Here is a 15,507-nt window from a genome sequence, read left to right as displayed (position 1 = left end):
TCGATAGGAATGACACTGACAGAAAATCAAAAATTCCAATGGTGACATTTTGTCTCTTTGTTTACTATAGGCTCGTTAATGAGCACCTAAATGCAAAGTTAAACGAATAGATTTATTTTTGATGTCATATTTTATTCGAGCTGAGAATACGCCTCAAAAATGTACCTGGAGGAAAGTCGGGTAAGACGGATACAGTGGGTAAAACGGACACTTCCAATATTTCGAACATTACAATGTTTCGCACAAATGTAATGATGGAAAAATGTTTGCGTGAGTGTAGGGGAAAGTCGGGTAGACGGATACAGTGGGTAAAACGGACACTTTCAATACATCGAAATATACAATGTATGGCACAAATCTAATGATGGGAATGTTAGTGTATCAACACTTTCGAGACCGTTTGTTTATTAACATCAAGCATGGTCTCATACTGATAAATAAAGCAAACAAATACCTTGAGAATCCACTATTCGATGAAATTTTCTCTCCCAGAAAAAGTTTATAACTCACAAAATTTTCGAAAATTTCAACCGTTTTCAAAGGTGGAGTGTTTATTAGGCTTCTCTTTAACCATCTGGAGGGAAATCGGCGAATTTCAATCGATGGAATTGAGCAACACTCGTTTTGAAAATAAAAATGGTACTGAGGCGAGTAAGACGGACCCTTTAAGGTCGGGCAAAACGGACACATAAGTTTTTCCAGCTATTTCAAATTCTTCATCGGTTTGACCCTCCATATGTCTTCATAAGATCTTGACAAGAGCAATTGTTGGTCGAAAAGAATTCAGCATCTCGAACAGGCCATAAAAACTGTTAAAACTGAAAACTTTTAAATACGGAATGACGAAAACCACAATGTTTCGCTTCTGGACTCGGACCAGCTGGTTCCGTTTTGGTTTAAACAAGTTCTCAAATACATTTCTCACAAAAATATGTTCTTTTACTGCAATTTTCTGGCAAAATGTACCTTTTTATGCAGTGTCCATTTTACCCGACCATTTAAGAAAAGTGTAATTTGCAAGCATGTTTTAGATTGCTATAAAAACAGTACCGACGAAGGAAATTTACTAGCTCTAGTGGTGAATGCTATAGAAAACAACCTAAACTGCCCATTTGCACGAAATCTGCGATGAAAAAGATTGATTGAAATTATTGCGATTTTACCTTAGGGTGTCCACCTTACCCATCTTTCCTCTTCTATTTAATAGATCTTTCGAAATTACATACATTCGTCCATAGACGATTTAAAATAAGTAAAATGGAAAAAATACATTTCTTATTTTGAAAATCCTGTAAGACAGTGATTTTCAAACTTTTCTACCAACGCCCTCCTGTCTCGATATTTAAGAGCTCACCGCCCCCCCCCCCCCCCCCCCTTTTGGAACAAATTTGTTCCGGAGAACAACAAAAATTGACAACACTGAGCCCTTCCACCGCTATCTTATAGGTTCTCAACGCCCCCTTGGGTACGGTAGGGCCCACTTTGAAGACAACGGCTATAAGCCTTCAGCAAAATAAAGCTGTGATTCCTGACCTCGAGAAGACTTTTTTCCGTTCCGGTTTTCGAAGAAGAAGATTCGATTTCTGAAGTAATCAGGTTGTAATCCAGACCTGAATCCTATTTTAAATCTTACAAGGTATCCGGTCTAAATGTGCCAATTTTCAATCAAATAATGGGCTGAAAACATGTAAAAGAGAAAAAGAAATAAAGGAACGAAATGCCTCCAAAACCTTGGATACTCCAACTGGGTTCCATTTTTTACTATAGAAATTTTCAGCTTTCAACTGGTTCAACTCTTAACTGACTTCATGCCAAACCAATTTTTTTTTAATTTATTCATCAATTTTTTGTCTTATTTTAAACCAGCTAATAATAAGTCTCAAAAGTGTGTGCCTTTTTCGGCATTTCATTTGCCTTCTCCTTTTATTTTTGTTAAAAAAAAATTTAATAAGCATTTCGATGTCATTTAAAGTTTATCACTGTTGACACACTTATCCATTTTTTTTTTAAATTATATATTTGGGTATTTTTATAGCACTTGTATGCGCAAATTTAAGGATGAATTTGAATTTGTTGTTTGGAATTTGAAAATGGACATCTACCACAATTAGCTTAGTTCGTATTTTCTCTGAAGAAAAAAAAACCCTTAATCAACAACGACGATTCCGCAACCAGTAACTACTGTTCTGTTCCAGGCAGAGTTTATACTTTATGATGCAAATAAATTGAGCATGCCACCATATCAATGGACAGCCGGACGAACAACCGAAGGCTGGGCTGGTAGCAGTTCCACAATCCTTTCTTTTGGGTCAAATCAACTGCCTCGGTTGTAAATCGTATACAACGAGAGCGGATTAAAGTCAGCGCAAAAAAGCGAACAAAAATTTGGAATATTCAAATATTTTGTGTTTTTTTCTCTCTCATTTTGCTTCTCCTAACTTTGGCGGTGCTCCCTTATGCTTCGGTCGATTTTGCGCGTCTTGCAACCACGAATGAATGTAACGTGCCCAAGTGGAGGCCCCAGACAAACAAGTTTTATTCGATATATGCGTCGTCGTCGTACAATAGTCGCGCAATGTGTCCACCTCCAATGGACCAAAGTATCAGCCTATCGCCTCTGCCTAGCCAAGCCCAAGCCAGCCCTCTTTGCGTCTCCTCCGAAGATATCTGAAATATCCACCGATCCGCGCCAGCCACTGGCACCCAATCGCGCGTCTCCTCCCGCGTCTTGTGGTCGCGTTTTGGTTGAACCCATACCCACATACCTCGCCGACTTTCGCTTGATGCTGCTCTGATGGTATAAAATGGGCCCCGCGAGTCGAGAGATTCACAAACCGGACTCGCCCATAAGCCTTGAACTCTCCCTCCCCGCCAGGCCGCGGGGTCTCACTTCGATCGGCCGGCCGAGCTGGGGGCTGAGACTGGGACCCAAATATGCACGCACATCGTTGTTGTCATCTGTATAGCCGCCCCGAAGCTGGCTTTTCACATTTTCATTCCTCAGCGGGAGGGCCTGGCCGGAGGAGAAATTTCCACCGCTCTGCTGCTGCTTCGGAACTCGCAGTTCCTGTGCGTTTGCAGATCGCGTCCAACTCCACGTGGACGTGCTACTTCCCTGCGCATTAGCTCAACCAACTCCACAACTACCGAATTCCTTAAGAAACTTCCACTCCTCTCCACCCGTCCTTGTTGCTGACCATTTGTGGTGCTTCCACCACACTCTCAAACACTCACAATACCCAATACCCCATGACTCCATCATCAGCCCAGGCCCAGGCAGCGACCCAAGAGCGAACAAGGAAAACAAACTCGTTAAAATTTTAATCGCCAGCGGCCAATTTGGGACCCGGGACCCGGTTTTCGCGACAGAAAATTTCGTACACGTTCCTTGTCGACGTCGTCATTCAAGTCACCCGTCGTCGTCGTCGTTTCCTTCCCGTTGTTGGACGAACGAAAATAAGAGACCAACAGAGCAAAAAAAAAGTCCAAAAGCTCTCGCCCAAAGGGGGGACCAGCTAGGGGAAGGACAGGGAGCAATGGAATCACTACTGCCGGACACCAAATTCCTGCATCCATATTCCCAAACTAACGCATTGAAGCGAAACGAAACCAAACGATTCAAGACATATGGAAAGAATATTTTCTTCTCGAAATCTGGAAAGAACCTGCACGAAGAAAAACGGGTCCGGCTGGGGGTAGGGAAGAAGTGAGCGGGCCTGTCGCGAAATAAAATCGAATTTACATAATCGATTTGTATTTGTCATCATCAATTTTACTTTTGGACATTGATTTTTTCATTCTTCTTTGTTGTTTTGTGCTTGAACCGAGAACCTCAAAGAGTCACCATCGCCAGAACATTTTGGATTCTTCTAGACTAACGCCTGTGGACTCTGCTGTGAATCAAATTTGAGGATTCGTATGTGTTTGAATCTTGAATCTTGAATCTGAATCTTGAATCTGAATCTTGAATCTGAATCTTGAATCTGAATCTTGAATCTGAATCTTGAATCTGAATCTTGAATCTGAATCTTGAATCTGAATCTTGAATCTGAATCTTGAATCTGAATCTTGAATCTGAATCTTGAATCTGAATCTTGAATCTGAATCTTGAATCTGAATCTTGAATCTGAATCTTGAATCTGAATCTTGAATCTGAATCTTGAATCTGAATCTTGAATCTGAATCTTGAATCTGAATCTGAATCTGAATCTGAATCTGGAATCTGAATCTTGAATCTGAATCTTGAATCTGAATCTTGAATCTGAATCTTGAATCTGAATCTTGAATCTGAATCTTGAATCTGAATCTTGAATCTGAATCTTGAATCTGAATCTTGAATCGGAATCTTGAATCGGAATCTTGAATCGGAATCTTGAATCTGAATCTTGAATCTGAATCTTGAATCTGAATCTTGAATCTGAATCTTGAATCTGAATCTTGAATCAGAATCTTGAATCTGAATCTATCTGAATCCATCTGAATCTCGAATCTTGGATCTGAGTACATGTTTGAGCGAAAAAATCTTCTACCAAATTTCGAACTATTATTTTTAGCATTTAGCTTAGCTTAGCTTAGCTTGATTGACTGCTCACATCCACCTGAATCATTGAACCCGAAATGCTCAAATATCAATTTATACTACCTAAATGAATTTCACGTCTGAAACAGATATTTTTAATTGTTAAATAATGATATAGTCGTTCAGTTCTAATTTTTCTACACAAAATGCATTTCGAAAACCATGATCGCAGGCGTGGCTTAGTAGAACGAATTCCACATCACCAATGGTTGCTACTCCGTGATTGACCGAGGCCATCAATTTTATACAAAGGTCAAAAGAATGGTACTTGGGATTAGTAGCTCATTCTCAATGTACAAAACTGATCCTCTCTCAATAGATAGTTAGGAAAAATATAGAAAAGGGATGAAAGATGTAACATTGCGCTTTAGGACCGAGGTCACCTCTGCATCCTAGCAAACAATTTTGTTTTGGAGTATGGTTGGAAGGATATAATCAGGAAACACCTTTGACAAGTGTGATCTAGTTTTTGAAATTCTATTTTCGAAATTGTTGTTTGATGGAAATACCTGAACTGGTACAAGTACATTCTTAACTTAAAACCATATTTCTTCGTTTTTCATGACACTTTTCAACACATCCAATTAACTGCCATTTTATCGCAATATTTTCACTCAAAATATCATACCTTTTTCTTAAATGATAGAATTATATTTTTATAGAAGCTGAATTGATATTATAGTCGTTAAGTTAATTTCTTAAAGCTTCTCTGATCTCGGCATGATATTAGTTTTCTAGTTTGGATGGAATGTATAAGCAAATATCACAACAAGCATAGGATCAATATTTTAGTTTTTAACTTGAAAAGAAATATTTCTTCGATTGAACAAACAATTTCGATAATTAAATCATTTTAAGCGACATAACTAATAAGCAGCCTTTTAGAATTGAAATATTTATATCGTTATTTTAGGAGTAGTTTTTTATGAAGAAAACTTTTTCAACAAATTAATTTAAGATATGACGAACAATTTTGTCATGTTTTCGTGCAAAACCTAGTCAATGTTCTGATATGATTACTTAAATGTAGCAATATTACCTAATGCAACCTCTTCATAATAGCAGAAATTATTGGTAACGAATATGATGGAATCAACAAACTGTTTCATTAAAAAAAATTCTTTTGATTGCTTATCATATCTCACTCTTTAAAAACCTTAACCTCCGAAGATGTACAAAATCAATGAAAAAAATTACGACTCATAAAAGAATTATTTTTCATTCGGCTCCATTGCTTATGCATTCGACAACAAAGAATCTTCTGATGAAATTCCTAGATTCGAAAATGTTAAACAGGGACAAATGTATCCTACAGAGTAAAAATCCTTTATAAGAAAGAAAATGTCAAATAATCACGTAAATCTTCAGAAAAAAATTGAGCCGCCTCAACATCTCTAGATTTAAAGCACCGGTTATCATCCACCTCTATGAAAGTTCTTGTGTCAAACTCTTTTAAAACAACTAGGTCAGTTTCAAAGGTCAGTTTCAACAAAGGTCAGTTTCTTTTCTTAGGCACTCTGTAACAAAAAAATTGACTGATTGTGCAGCAATGTTTATATTGAAACTTCAGTCTTTCATAAGAATTGGTTATGTGGTTGATTAGTACTTTCACAACGTAACTAAAGGAACCAGAACAAAATATATTCTCTTCAAACCTAACAAAAGAATTAACTGATTCACTCATAGAATGCCAGAAAAATAATGCAAACGCAAACGATAGTGGAAATTCTTTCAGAGATAATGCAAACCGTGCAAATAAAAGCAGTTCTCGAAATTGATTTTTGCAAAGCGAAATGACACAATCTCCTCCCCCTCTTCTTCTCCTAAAACAATACTAGAATTTTCCACTCTTTGCAGTCTTTCATATTCTTACGACAATCACCGAACGTTATTTAAAAAAATCCGGGGTGTTTGTTAATTGAAATTATCCCTGCCTCGATTGATACTACAGCTATCATGGACATTTTTAAAATAAATATTCTAAAAATCACCTTACGAAATCTAATAGCAAACGAAAACAATTAGAGTAAAAGAATACTTAGCTGAAAAATCCTTTGCAAATGCTATGAAAGGTAGAGTTGGTTTCCCATGATTGGTCACTTTTTCCGATCCAAGATGAACCATACGAATCCAATCGTCTTCGGATCAACAGTCCATCTTCCTTACCCTAGTTGATCTGTCCAAAAATTGGTAGGCAGGTTTTTTTTCCAATATTCTTGAATACTTTTCCGACAAAATGAAAATTCTTGAAAAATTTGCGGAGCTTGAAAACTTGACGTCAGTTGAAGCCACCGACTACTTTGATCCATCCGAACTATAATTTTTAGCATTTGATGATAAAGCAGATTGTTAATAACTCAATTCTTTTTTAAATAATTGACAGCAGTCAGTATTACAAACATTTTTTGAAATGGCAAAATAAGGAGTGTATTCGAAAAAGAATGCAACACTTTGTTTTGTGGATAACTTTTGACTGCATGGATAGAAATGTTTACATGTGCAAATTTTTGTGATGTTCTGTCAAGTTGTTTTTGAGAAAGCGCCATGTGTACCACCTATAGTTCATACTAAATTTACTAAATTATGAACCACCCTTTTTCTAATTTAAGGGTTTTTTTTCATTTTTTTTTTGTTTTCTGAAGTTGGACTTTCAAAACTACTCAAAATTTTTTATTTGATCGAAGTAATGACAATTTTAGCAGATTGTCCTTCTTCTTCTTCAATTACCAACATAGCCGAAACATGTAAGCATCCTGGAAAATAAAGGACTTGCGCGCATCATTTTTCTTTTCAACATAATATCTGTCACATTATAAACTGCATTGCAAATATTACTATGACCAGGCCAACCATGTGGTAATTACCGCAAAAGATACTGGAACCAAGGGAGAAATAAAGCGTGGAGTTCCCGGCCAAACGTTTCATATTTCTATGCATATGTATGTACCTACATTAGAGTGCCCCAAAAGACCGGACTTTTGAAAAAGTTATGCGCTGCAGGCTAAAATTGATCCTAGGCCTAGTTCAAGATCTCATGCGAAATTTGGGCCAGATCGGATCACGGGAAGGGGTCGCTCAAAGAGCCTGAAGTTTGTATGGGATTTTGAGACATTTTGTTCGGGAGAAACATGAATAACCAGTTTTTCATCAATAACTTTGGTTCCCGTCGGCCGATTTTATTCAAAAACGGGTTTTATTAAAGCCTAAATCTGCCTTAATATTTCATCCGAAGACTGCATTTCGATAAGAGATAAGATAAAAATATTATTAGGCTAACCCATTTTTGAAGTCTAATAACTTTTTTATCTTAACTCAAATCGAAATGCAGTTTTCGGAAGAAATATTTTTCATAATAAAGGCTTTAAGAAAACCCGTTTTTGAAAGAAATTGGCCGAAGGGGATCGAAGTTTTTGATGAAAAACTGGTTTTTCATGTTTCTCCCGAACAAAATGTCTCAAAATCCCATACAAACTTCAGGCTCGTTGAACGACCCCTTCCCGTGATCCGATCTGGCCCAAATTTGGCATGAGATCTTGAACTAGGCCTAGGGTCAATTTAAGCCTGCAGCGCATAACATTTCACAGGTTTTGAATTTCTCATACAAATTTAGGGCAGTCTAATGTACACGATTTTAAAATTGCAACTAAAACTTTTGATGTATTTAATAATGTTAAGTTTAAACAGTAATTATGGTTGGATCTTACCAATAAATTACATTGTCATCGACCGCAATTATCTATATAACTCTTGCTCGAGTCACGATCCGTAAGCTAAGATTGACAGGGCAAAAGTTGAGGCTAATTTGATACCGGAAGCAGTTTCAACCCAATTTTTTTCTCGTCCAACATTTTCCAGTAGATACATACATATATGAGTTTTCTTGGTAATTTTTCAATTTGCCTAAGTTTTTTTTTTTGCTTTATTGGTGAATATAAACCGTATAAGTTAAAAAAAACCGTTGTCGGTCTTCAGCTGAGTATAAATTTTTCACTGTGTGTGCTTAGTTACTGCCTTAACTAACTAAGCTCATTGACTACTACTCATGTAAGGAATAATTGTATTCACCTTCACGTTTATTTTCACTTGAATTTTATTTCGATAATACTTTTTTCACTTAAACAAGCAAATATTTTCCCCGAAGCGAAAATTTTTGACGTCCTTTCAGTCAACGCCTATTCGAACCTCTCTAGACACAAAAACAACATCCTTTAATCAACTTTGTAGGATCTATGGAAGTGATATTCAGTCTAGGAAAAAGGTCGCATTTGGAGGCATCCATTTTTGTATATTTAGCCATTCATTGTGTCAATAGTTATATAACACTGACTGAATCCAGCTTTCACAGATCGTCAGCCACCTCAAATGCTAGACATTTAATTTTTCATTTTTTTTTTATTGTTCATCTCCGGATAATCCATCAACGAAGAGTATCTGGTTTCTGGAAAACTGACAGGTGCCCGCTAAAGAGTCCGTTTTGCTGTCCTTTACGTAATTTTGCAAATATCTCTCTGCTGGCATTTCTAATATTTTGCGCAAGATTTGACCACCGTTTTTTTCTTCAAGAAATGAAGTCAGGCGTGTTCATAAGTCAGCTAGATGTACTAGTAAAAACATTTTTTTGTTACTTCCTTAATAATATTTTTTTATATGCGCTTGATCAATCTCTACTATTCCTTACCTTCATGAAATCAATCATCTTCACTCCACAAATAGTGAAATTAGAATGAGTTAGCACACATTTAGATCCTCTAGTTTTCCTCAAACAATTTACCGTTTGAGTTTTAGTCGAATAGTTGATATCTAGTTATTTTTTAGTCTCCAACTGGGACTTTCCTGAATTTTTCGTGATCCTGCCCAAAAACTTCATTCAATGATCTTCAGTATTGGGCGATATCTCAAAAACCACTTGACAGAACGTCACAAATATTTGCACATGTACACATTGTACTAGTAAGTAGCTTCACTGAAAATTTCATCATGAAAAATCGAATTTTCAATTCGAATTGACGTGAAAACAGCAGCAGTAGCAGCAGAACAAACTTCCGAAGAATGACAACGAATGTTTTACAACAATACGTCGTCTCCGGATGTCAACATGCTTCAGCTTCTCCGTTCATCTGCCCAATTGAGTACTGACCAGCTGGACTTACTGTCTTAAAGTCTTAAGACTAAAAGTCAACAACATGGCTATGAATCAAAATCCACCTACAACTTCGTACGCCACCATTGAATAGGACACCACAAACATTCCCGTTATCGAACTTCAAGCGTCGCTGCGGGAATGATGGAGTATCGCAGGTTTCCTCAATCATGACTGAGACGAAGTCCATCGATCTTAGTGACATTTCAGTCCCATTTATCGTACCTCCATCCCCGACTCCTAAGTATTTAGCTGTATTTAGCTGGTGTTCAGTCCCAGATCACGGAGGTCGCATTAAGTCCTATGACCTGGTCATCTGGGATACTCTTTGTTGAATTCATGGATCAGCCAAAAAACTACAACCGGCGACCTTTGCTACTACCTCGAATGTAGTACCTACCCATTGCGGCCACGAACGGACCAGTTTCTTTGAATTAGTCTCATCTAGTGCCTTCGAGGATCGTGTGAATCAACTGGCTCCCATCTCAGCCGATGATGATGAAGTGACTCCAGTTCTCTAAAGATTGTATCGTGATGCTGCTTCGACTCTGGAAGGATTAGAAACTACCGTTTGGGTTTCTCCAGTGGAACGCAGTGACATCTGTCGTCCCAGCCCTGAGTTCGATTTTAGCGATGAAGTCCTCCAGCCTGCATCTCCAGGCAAATATTCATTTTGTTTGCACACATCAAAGTTATCGAACAATTTATCGATCAATCAATTTCGTAATTTTGTGTGACTCTGGAGCTATCCAAAGTGCATTCGAATATTTGCTTTGTTAATAATAATACTTAGTTTCGATTGTTTCAGAATTTCGGACTAATACATTTAACCAGCCCTCAAATAAAGCTTAAAATCCCAAATTATGTCAAAATGCTTCGTTCAAACTCGGCCTAATTTATATTTTTAACGAATGGATTTCATCTGGATTGTTTTAAATTTGCCCCAGCATTTTCCCAGCTATGGGCCCACTCATTTCGATTATCACCCAATCATTGAATCACGCTTCTCGGCCAGCCAGCACTCATAACTTCGCAAGCCCACAATCAGCGATGTGGTCATCGTGAAATACCGCAGTTTGCAAAAAGTACTTTTCACACACTCGGGTGATATTTGATACACTGCATGCCTCGCACCACCCCATTCATGATGCGTTCCCACCTCTGCCTTCCCAGCACGCCTTTGATTCGTCAAACGCCTGACTCTGGTGGTTGGAATGATTATAGAACAAGTTTCGCTACCGTCGTCGTCAACCTTCCGCGTCTCGTCTCAGCTGCTTGCGCATGCCGTCAACCTTGCTCTGCGTATCCACCAGCGCCGCCCAGCCAGTTTTTGCGTATAGGTATACACTTTCCTAACGCAAACGTTTAATTAGCATGCATTCCGATCTGCTTCGTACGAATCGACGCAATCGATGACAACGACACAGTCAGCCAGCCAGCGTAGCGTAGCGTGTTGAAAAGTCGTCGTCAACTCGTGTAAGATCTGGCCTAGGTATTTGAGCGCACAGCACACACTAGTCAAGCAGGTACCGAATCCCAGCAGCAGCACGTACACTAGCACTGGTACTTACTTAAATACTTAGGCTTAGTGCTGAAGTTCGGTTTGTACCACACACAGAGGATCGATTGAAAACTGCGCACCAAATCTACGCGAGGCGCAACAGCTGTATTCTATTATCTCTGCTGCATACCTGACGCAGAGCTAAGATGCTGCTCGCGTTGTTGAGTTGCAAAAAAAATCCAGAAAAATTGTCACCATGCTTCGGTTAAGTAAAACATCGTGTTGTTCGGTTTTACTCCGAATGGTAAATGCACTCCAATGTCAATTAATTTCTTCGTTTCAAGAGTTTTTTTTTGCGATGGCTAGGACGAAATCTTCACCCGTTGAAAGGTTGGTGGGAAAAGAAACTTTTGATGGCAGAAAACTCTTTTCGCCCGACGACGACAACGTGAAGTAATGCGTCAATGATACGAGACAGGCGCCATTTATAAATATTTACTATCTAGCGTATGCATTCCATACACACTTCTCTGGGTTAGGGCTAAGCCACTTCGCAGCAGCATTGCTAATCGAGAGAGAAACACATTTATAGCTACCCAACAACTAACAGTCAATTATTTTTTCTGCTCAGTAGTGCAAATTATGTATGTAATGGAATCGTTCCCATGATTGCTCATTAATCGGTTTCATAACTTAATATGCCTATCCCATCGATGTGTGTATCATATTAGCACCTATCCAAAAACGAGTTGGGTACTAAAGCGATGATTTATCTTTACAGATGGCGAATATCTGTTTGCCGATCCCGAGAGCAAACTGTCCAAGTATGGCCCCAAAAGCTGGCGTTCATCTCACACCCATGTAAGTGTCGGCACATTTCTAGAATAATCATTCAAGCACCCTCTGATATGTTTTATCATATTTAAATATATATTTTTCTCCTAGGGGTTGGATGCCAACGGAAAACCTCTCCTGGAGCTGCATTTTCGGGTGCAGTTCTACATCGAGAGCCCACTGATGCTGCGCGATGAAGTATCCCGGCACAACTACTATCTGCAACTCAAATACAATGCCATCAATCGGGACCTCCCGAAAGACTGTTCCGAACAGTCGCTGTTGCTGTTGGGTGGCCTGTCGCTGCAAGCCGAACTAGGCGATACGGTAGACGAGAATGCGGCGGAAGCGGGAAGCAGCACCAGTACTACGGGTGTATCCAGCAGTAGCAGTAACAGTATCAACGTCGTCGTCGTCGAAGACCCGGGCAGTATTGTGAGCAATGGCAGTGCCAACGATACCAGCAGCATCAACACCACTAGCACCACCACTAACTCAAATACCGGCAACAGTGGCAATAGTTCGGAGTATTTCCGACCGGATGAATTCATCAACCCGGCGTTGTGGACTACATGGGGTATCTCTGCCCTCAGTTCTTGCCATCGAGAAAATCGCGGACTGTCTAGGGCTGACGCAGAAACGCACTACATTCGCGAAGCCTGTAATCTCAACGAGGTCATCAATGCGCACGTATTCCGCATGAAACAATCGAAAAATGAACCCGGTAACGGATCGGTTTCCCTAAGCATCTACGCAAAAGGTATCAAAATTACGATGGACAACTCAACCACCATGACGTTCAACTGGCCTAGCATTAGCAAGCTGAGTTTTGACAGGAAGAAATTTGAGATTCGTTCGGGTGACAACAAAATCACACTATATTCAATGAATGATGACAAAAACAAAATGATATTAGCTCTCTGTCGAGAGACGCATCAATTTTCTATGAAAATTGCTCCTAGATTGACGGAGGCAATCAAACGGGAAGAAGAGGAAAGCAGCTGCATTCACGGATACCCTTACCTGTACTCGCGAGCTTTGAACTTACCATACAAAAGTAAAAGTGATCAGAGAATATCAGTTATATCGAGTACAAGCTCTAACACTACCTCTGGAATAGTAAGTGACCGGGTGCATTCGGAAGATGAACTAGAGATCATGATCAATACACCACCTTCTGCAACGCTAGCAGCTCCATCTACAGAAAGTCTTGCATTGGCTCATCTACTCGATTGTCCCAGCGTGAGTCGACAGACTTCATCGGTAGGTCAGGTTTCTTTGAAAGATCTGGAAGATACATTAGCTGCACTATCAGTACGATCCAACACAACCGTACGTTCCATCGGCAGCGATAGCACAGAAACGAAAGAAAGATCTACGAAGGAGTGTGAATCATCACCGTCTTCACAACACAACATTGGCTCGCAATGCTCGTCAACGTGCAGTACTGTAGTAGTTGCCACTGACTGTATCAGTCTTCCCACAAGCAATTCTAACGGCCCCATAGAAAGACGACAAACATCGTCTTGCAGTAGCCTTGAATTAGAATACAGTCACACAGCCCAGAATAGTACGCTAAGCGTAGCGGCTAGTACATGCTTGGAACATGACGTCAACGAAGAAGAGGAGGAATCCAACTCTGGCGTCTACACTCTTGCACATGTTCCGCCTACCGAAACCAGTGGAGTATATACCATGAATTCCAGCGAAATGACTGGTCAATCTTCTGAAATTGCTGAATCGGAATCGCACGAAAGTTCTCACTATGGGTGTTTCCAACCATGCCAGAGTGAAATTGCGGAACCACTAGAACCCGTTGATTCTGTTGATGGGGATTTCCGACCTCGGTTGGATAGCGACATTGCTGAGTTCAGAATGAGATCTGATTCAAACGTTTCGGCAGCGGGATCTTTCCGAGGTGATGGTAGCGATCCGACAGACAAAAAGCATGCTTTACTTAGCGCCGAAGAGCTGACGGATCTGATTGTTGGTCGAGGAACGTACCCATCACGCAAAACAGTCAGTCACACGCTGGACTCGGATTGTGACTACGTGACCCTTCCGCTACCCCTGGAAGGTGAAAGCTATCTGCAAGGCAGTGAAGATACGGCTCCTACTGAAGATGAATACGATGACGATGTACTTCCACCTGCTCCGCCAAAACGAATAGATAGCAATATACAATCACAACGGCAATCACTCTTAAGTCTTACTAATGTTGATGAATCTCCCCCACCTCCACCTCCTCCCTATAATGCTCATCATGAAACAACAGGCTTACGAGGACCAGACATTCGACCGGATGAAGCTCCCGTAATTCCATTGCGAGATCCTCCGCCATATCCACAAAAGCCACCCAACATGATCCGAGAACGATCGATTATATCTCCTCCGAGCACACAATCAGTCCCAGAAGAGGCCCCAGCTCGTTTTATCACAACCAGACCTCAAATAAACATACTGAAAGCTCACACTAGTGTAGTCGGTGATACTGCTAAACCTAGCTATGCGGCACCTACAATCAATAACATAGGTAATCTTTCACAGTCACCAATTCCATCAGCACTCACGGCAACAACAACCAATGGAATCGGCATTCCGGTCGTATCATACCACAAAACGATAGCCTCGCCTCCACCACCATACCCGGAATTGTCAAAACCATCACACCGTACCTGTGTTCTGCTACCAGTACTAAAACCCCGCCAATATCATCCACCACCTCCACCCACAATGCCCAGACAACCTCCACCCCCACCACCCGCACATTCGCTGGCCACAGTCTACACCGGTCAGTTGGCTCGTTCCCAAATAGAGCTCTACCAGCAGCAGCTATACAGCGATGTGGACTACGTTATCTACCCCATTCAAGACCCATCGATCAGTCAGCAAGAATACCTTGATGCAAAGCAAGGATCGATCCTGGCTGCCATGGCTCAAAGCCCACCTCCACCACCATATTTGGCATACCACACAGTACGAGCTAACAATCGAAGCTGGGATGCTTGCAAAAATCACGCTATCTACAGAAGCACACCTTATCTCTCTATGGCGTTATCGTCCAACTCACGCTATGCATCTACACAAAATCTTTCGGATACCTACGTTCAACTACCGGGAGCCTATTCACCTCTCTACAGTCCTTCGGTAGCTAGTCTCTGTTCATCATACGAACCCCCACCGCCTCCACCCCTTCGACCTAGACCGGTCTCAACAAGCTCTTCGTCCATGTTCGTAAGGTCCCGGTCGGACGATAACATTCTCAACTCGGTAGAAAGTACACCGAAACTCCGCAGACTTCCCCCGCCGCCTCCACCCTACGAAACCCGGAAAGCCATTCGCAAACCACCAATACCTCTTCCGACTCCAGAAAAGCACAAGGCCTCAATACCAACAAAAGCTAATACTTCTCCAGAAAAACCTCCTGATGGTAAGATACATTTTTCAAAATTC

At 40.4% G+C, this 15,507-nt stretch overlaps 1 protein-coding gene across 2 annotated transcripts in view; it reads left to right on the top strand.

The window, feature by feature from the left end:
* Nucleotides 1-15,507, top strand: part of LOC129749601 (protein expanded) — a 194,552-nt gene that overhangs the window by 176,961 nt on the left and 2,084 nt on the right. For both annotated transcript variants that reach the window (XM_055744623.1, XM_055744622.1), the window contains exons 4-5: nucleotides 12,002-12,081; nucleotides 12,166-15,484. In XM_055744623.1, the coding sequence (XP_055600598.1) occupies nucleotides 12,002-12,081; nucleotides 12,166-15,484 (3,399 nt within the window). The remainder of the gene's footprint in view (nucleotides 1-12,001; nucleotides 12,082-12,165; nucleotides 15,485-15,507) is intronic.

Source organism: Uranotaenia lowii, chromosome 2 (genome assembly GCF_029784155.1).
Source record: "Uranotaenia lowii strain MFRU-FL chromosome 2, ASM2978415v1, whole genome shotgun sequence".
In the NCBI taxonomy this organism is placed as follows: Eukaryota; Metazoa; Arthropoda; class Insecta; order Diptera; family Culicidae; genus Uranotaenia; species Uranotaenia lowii.
This window is presented reverse-complemented; position numbering and strand designations above follow the sequence as displayed.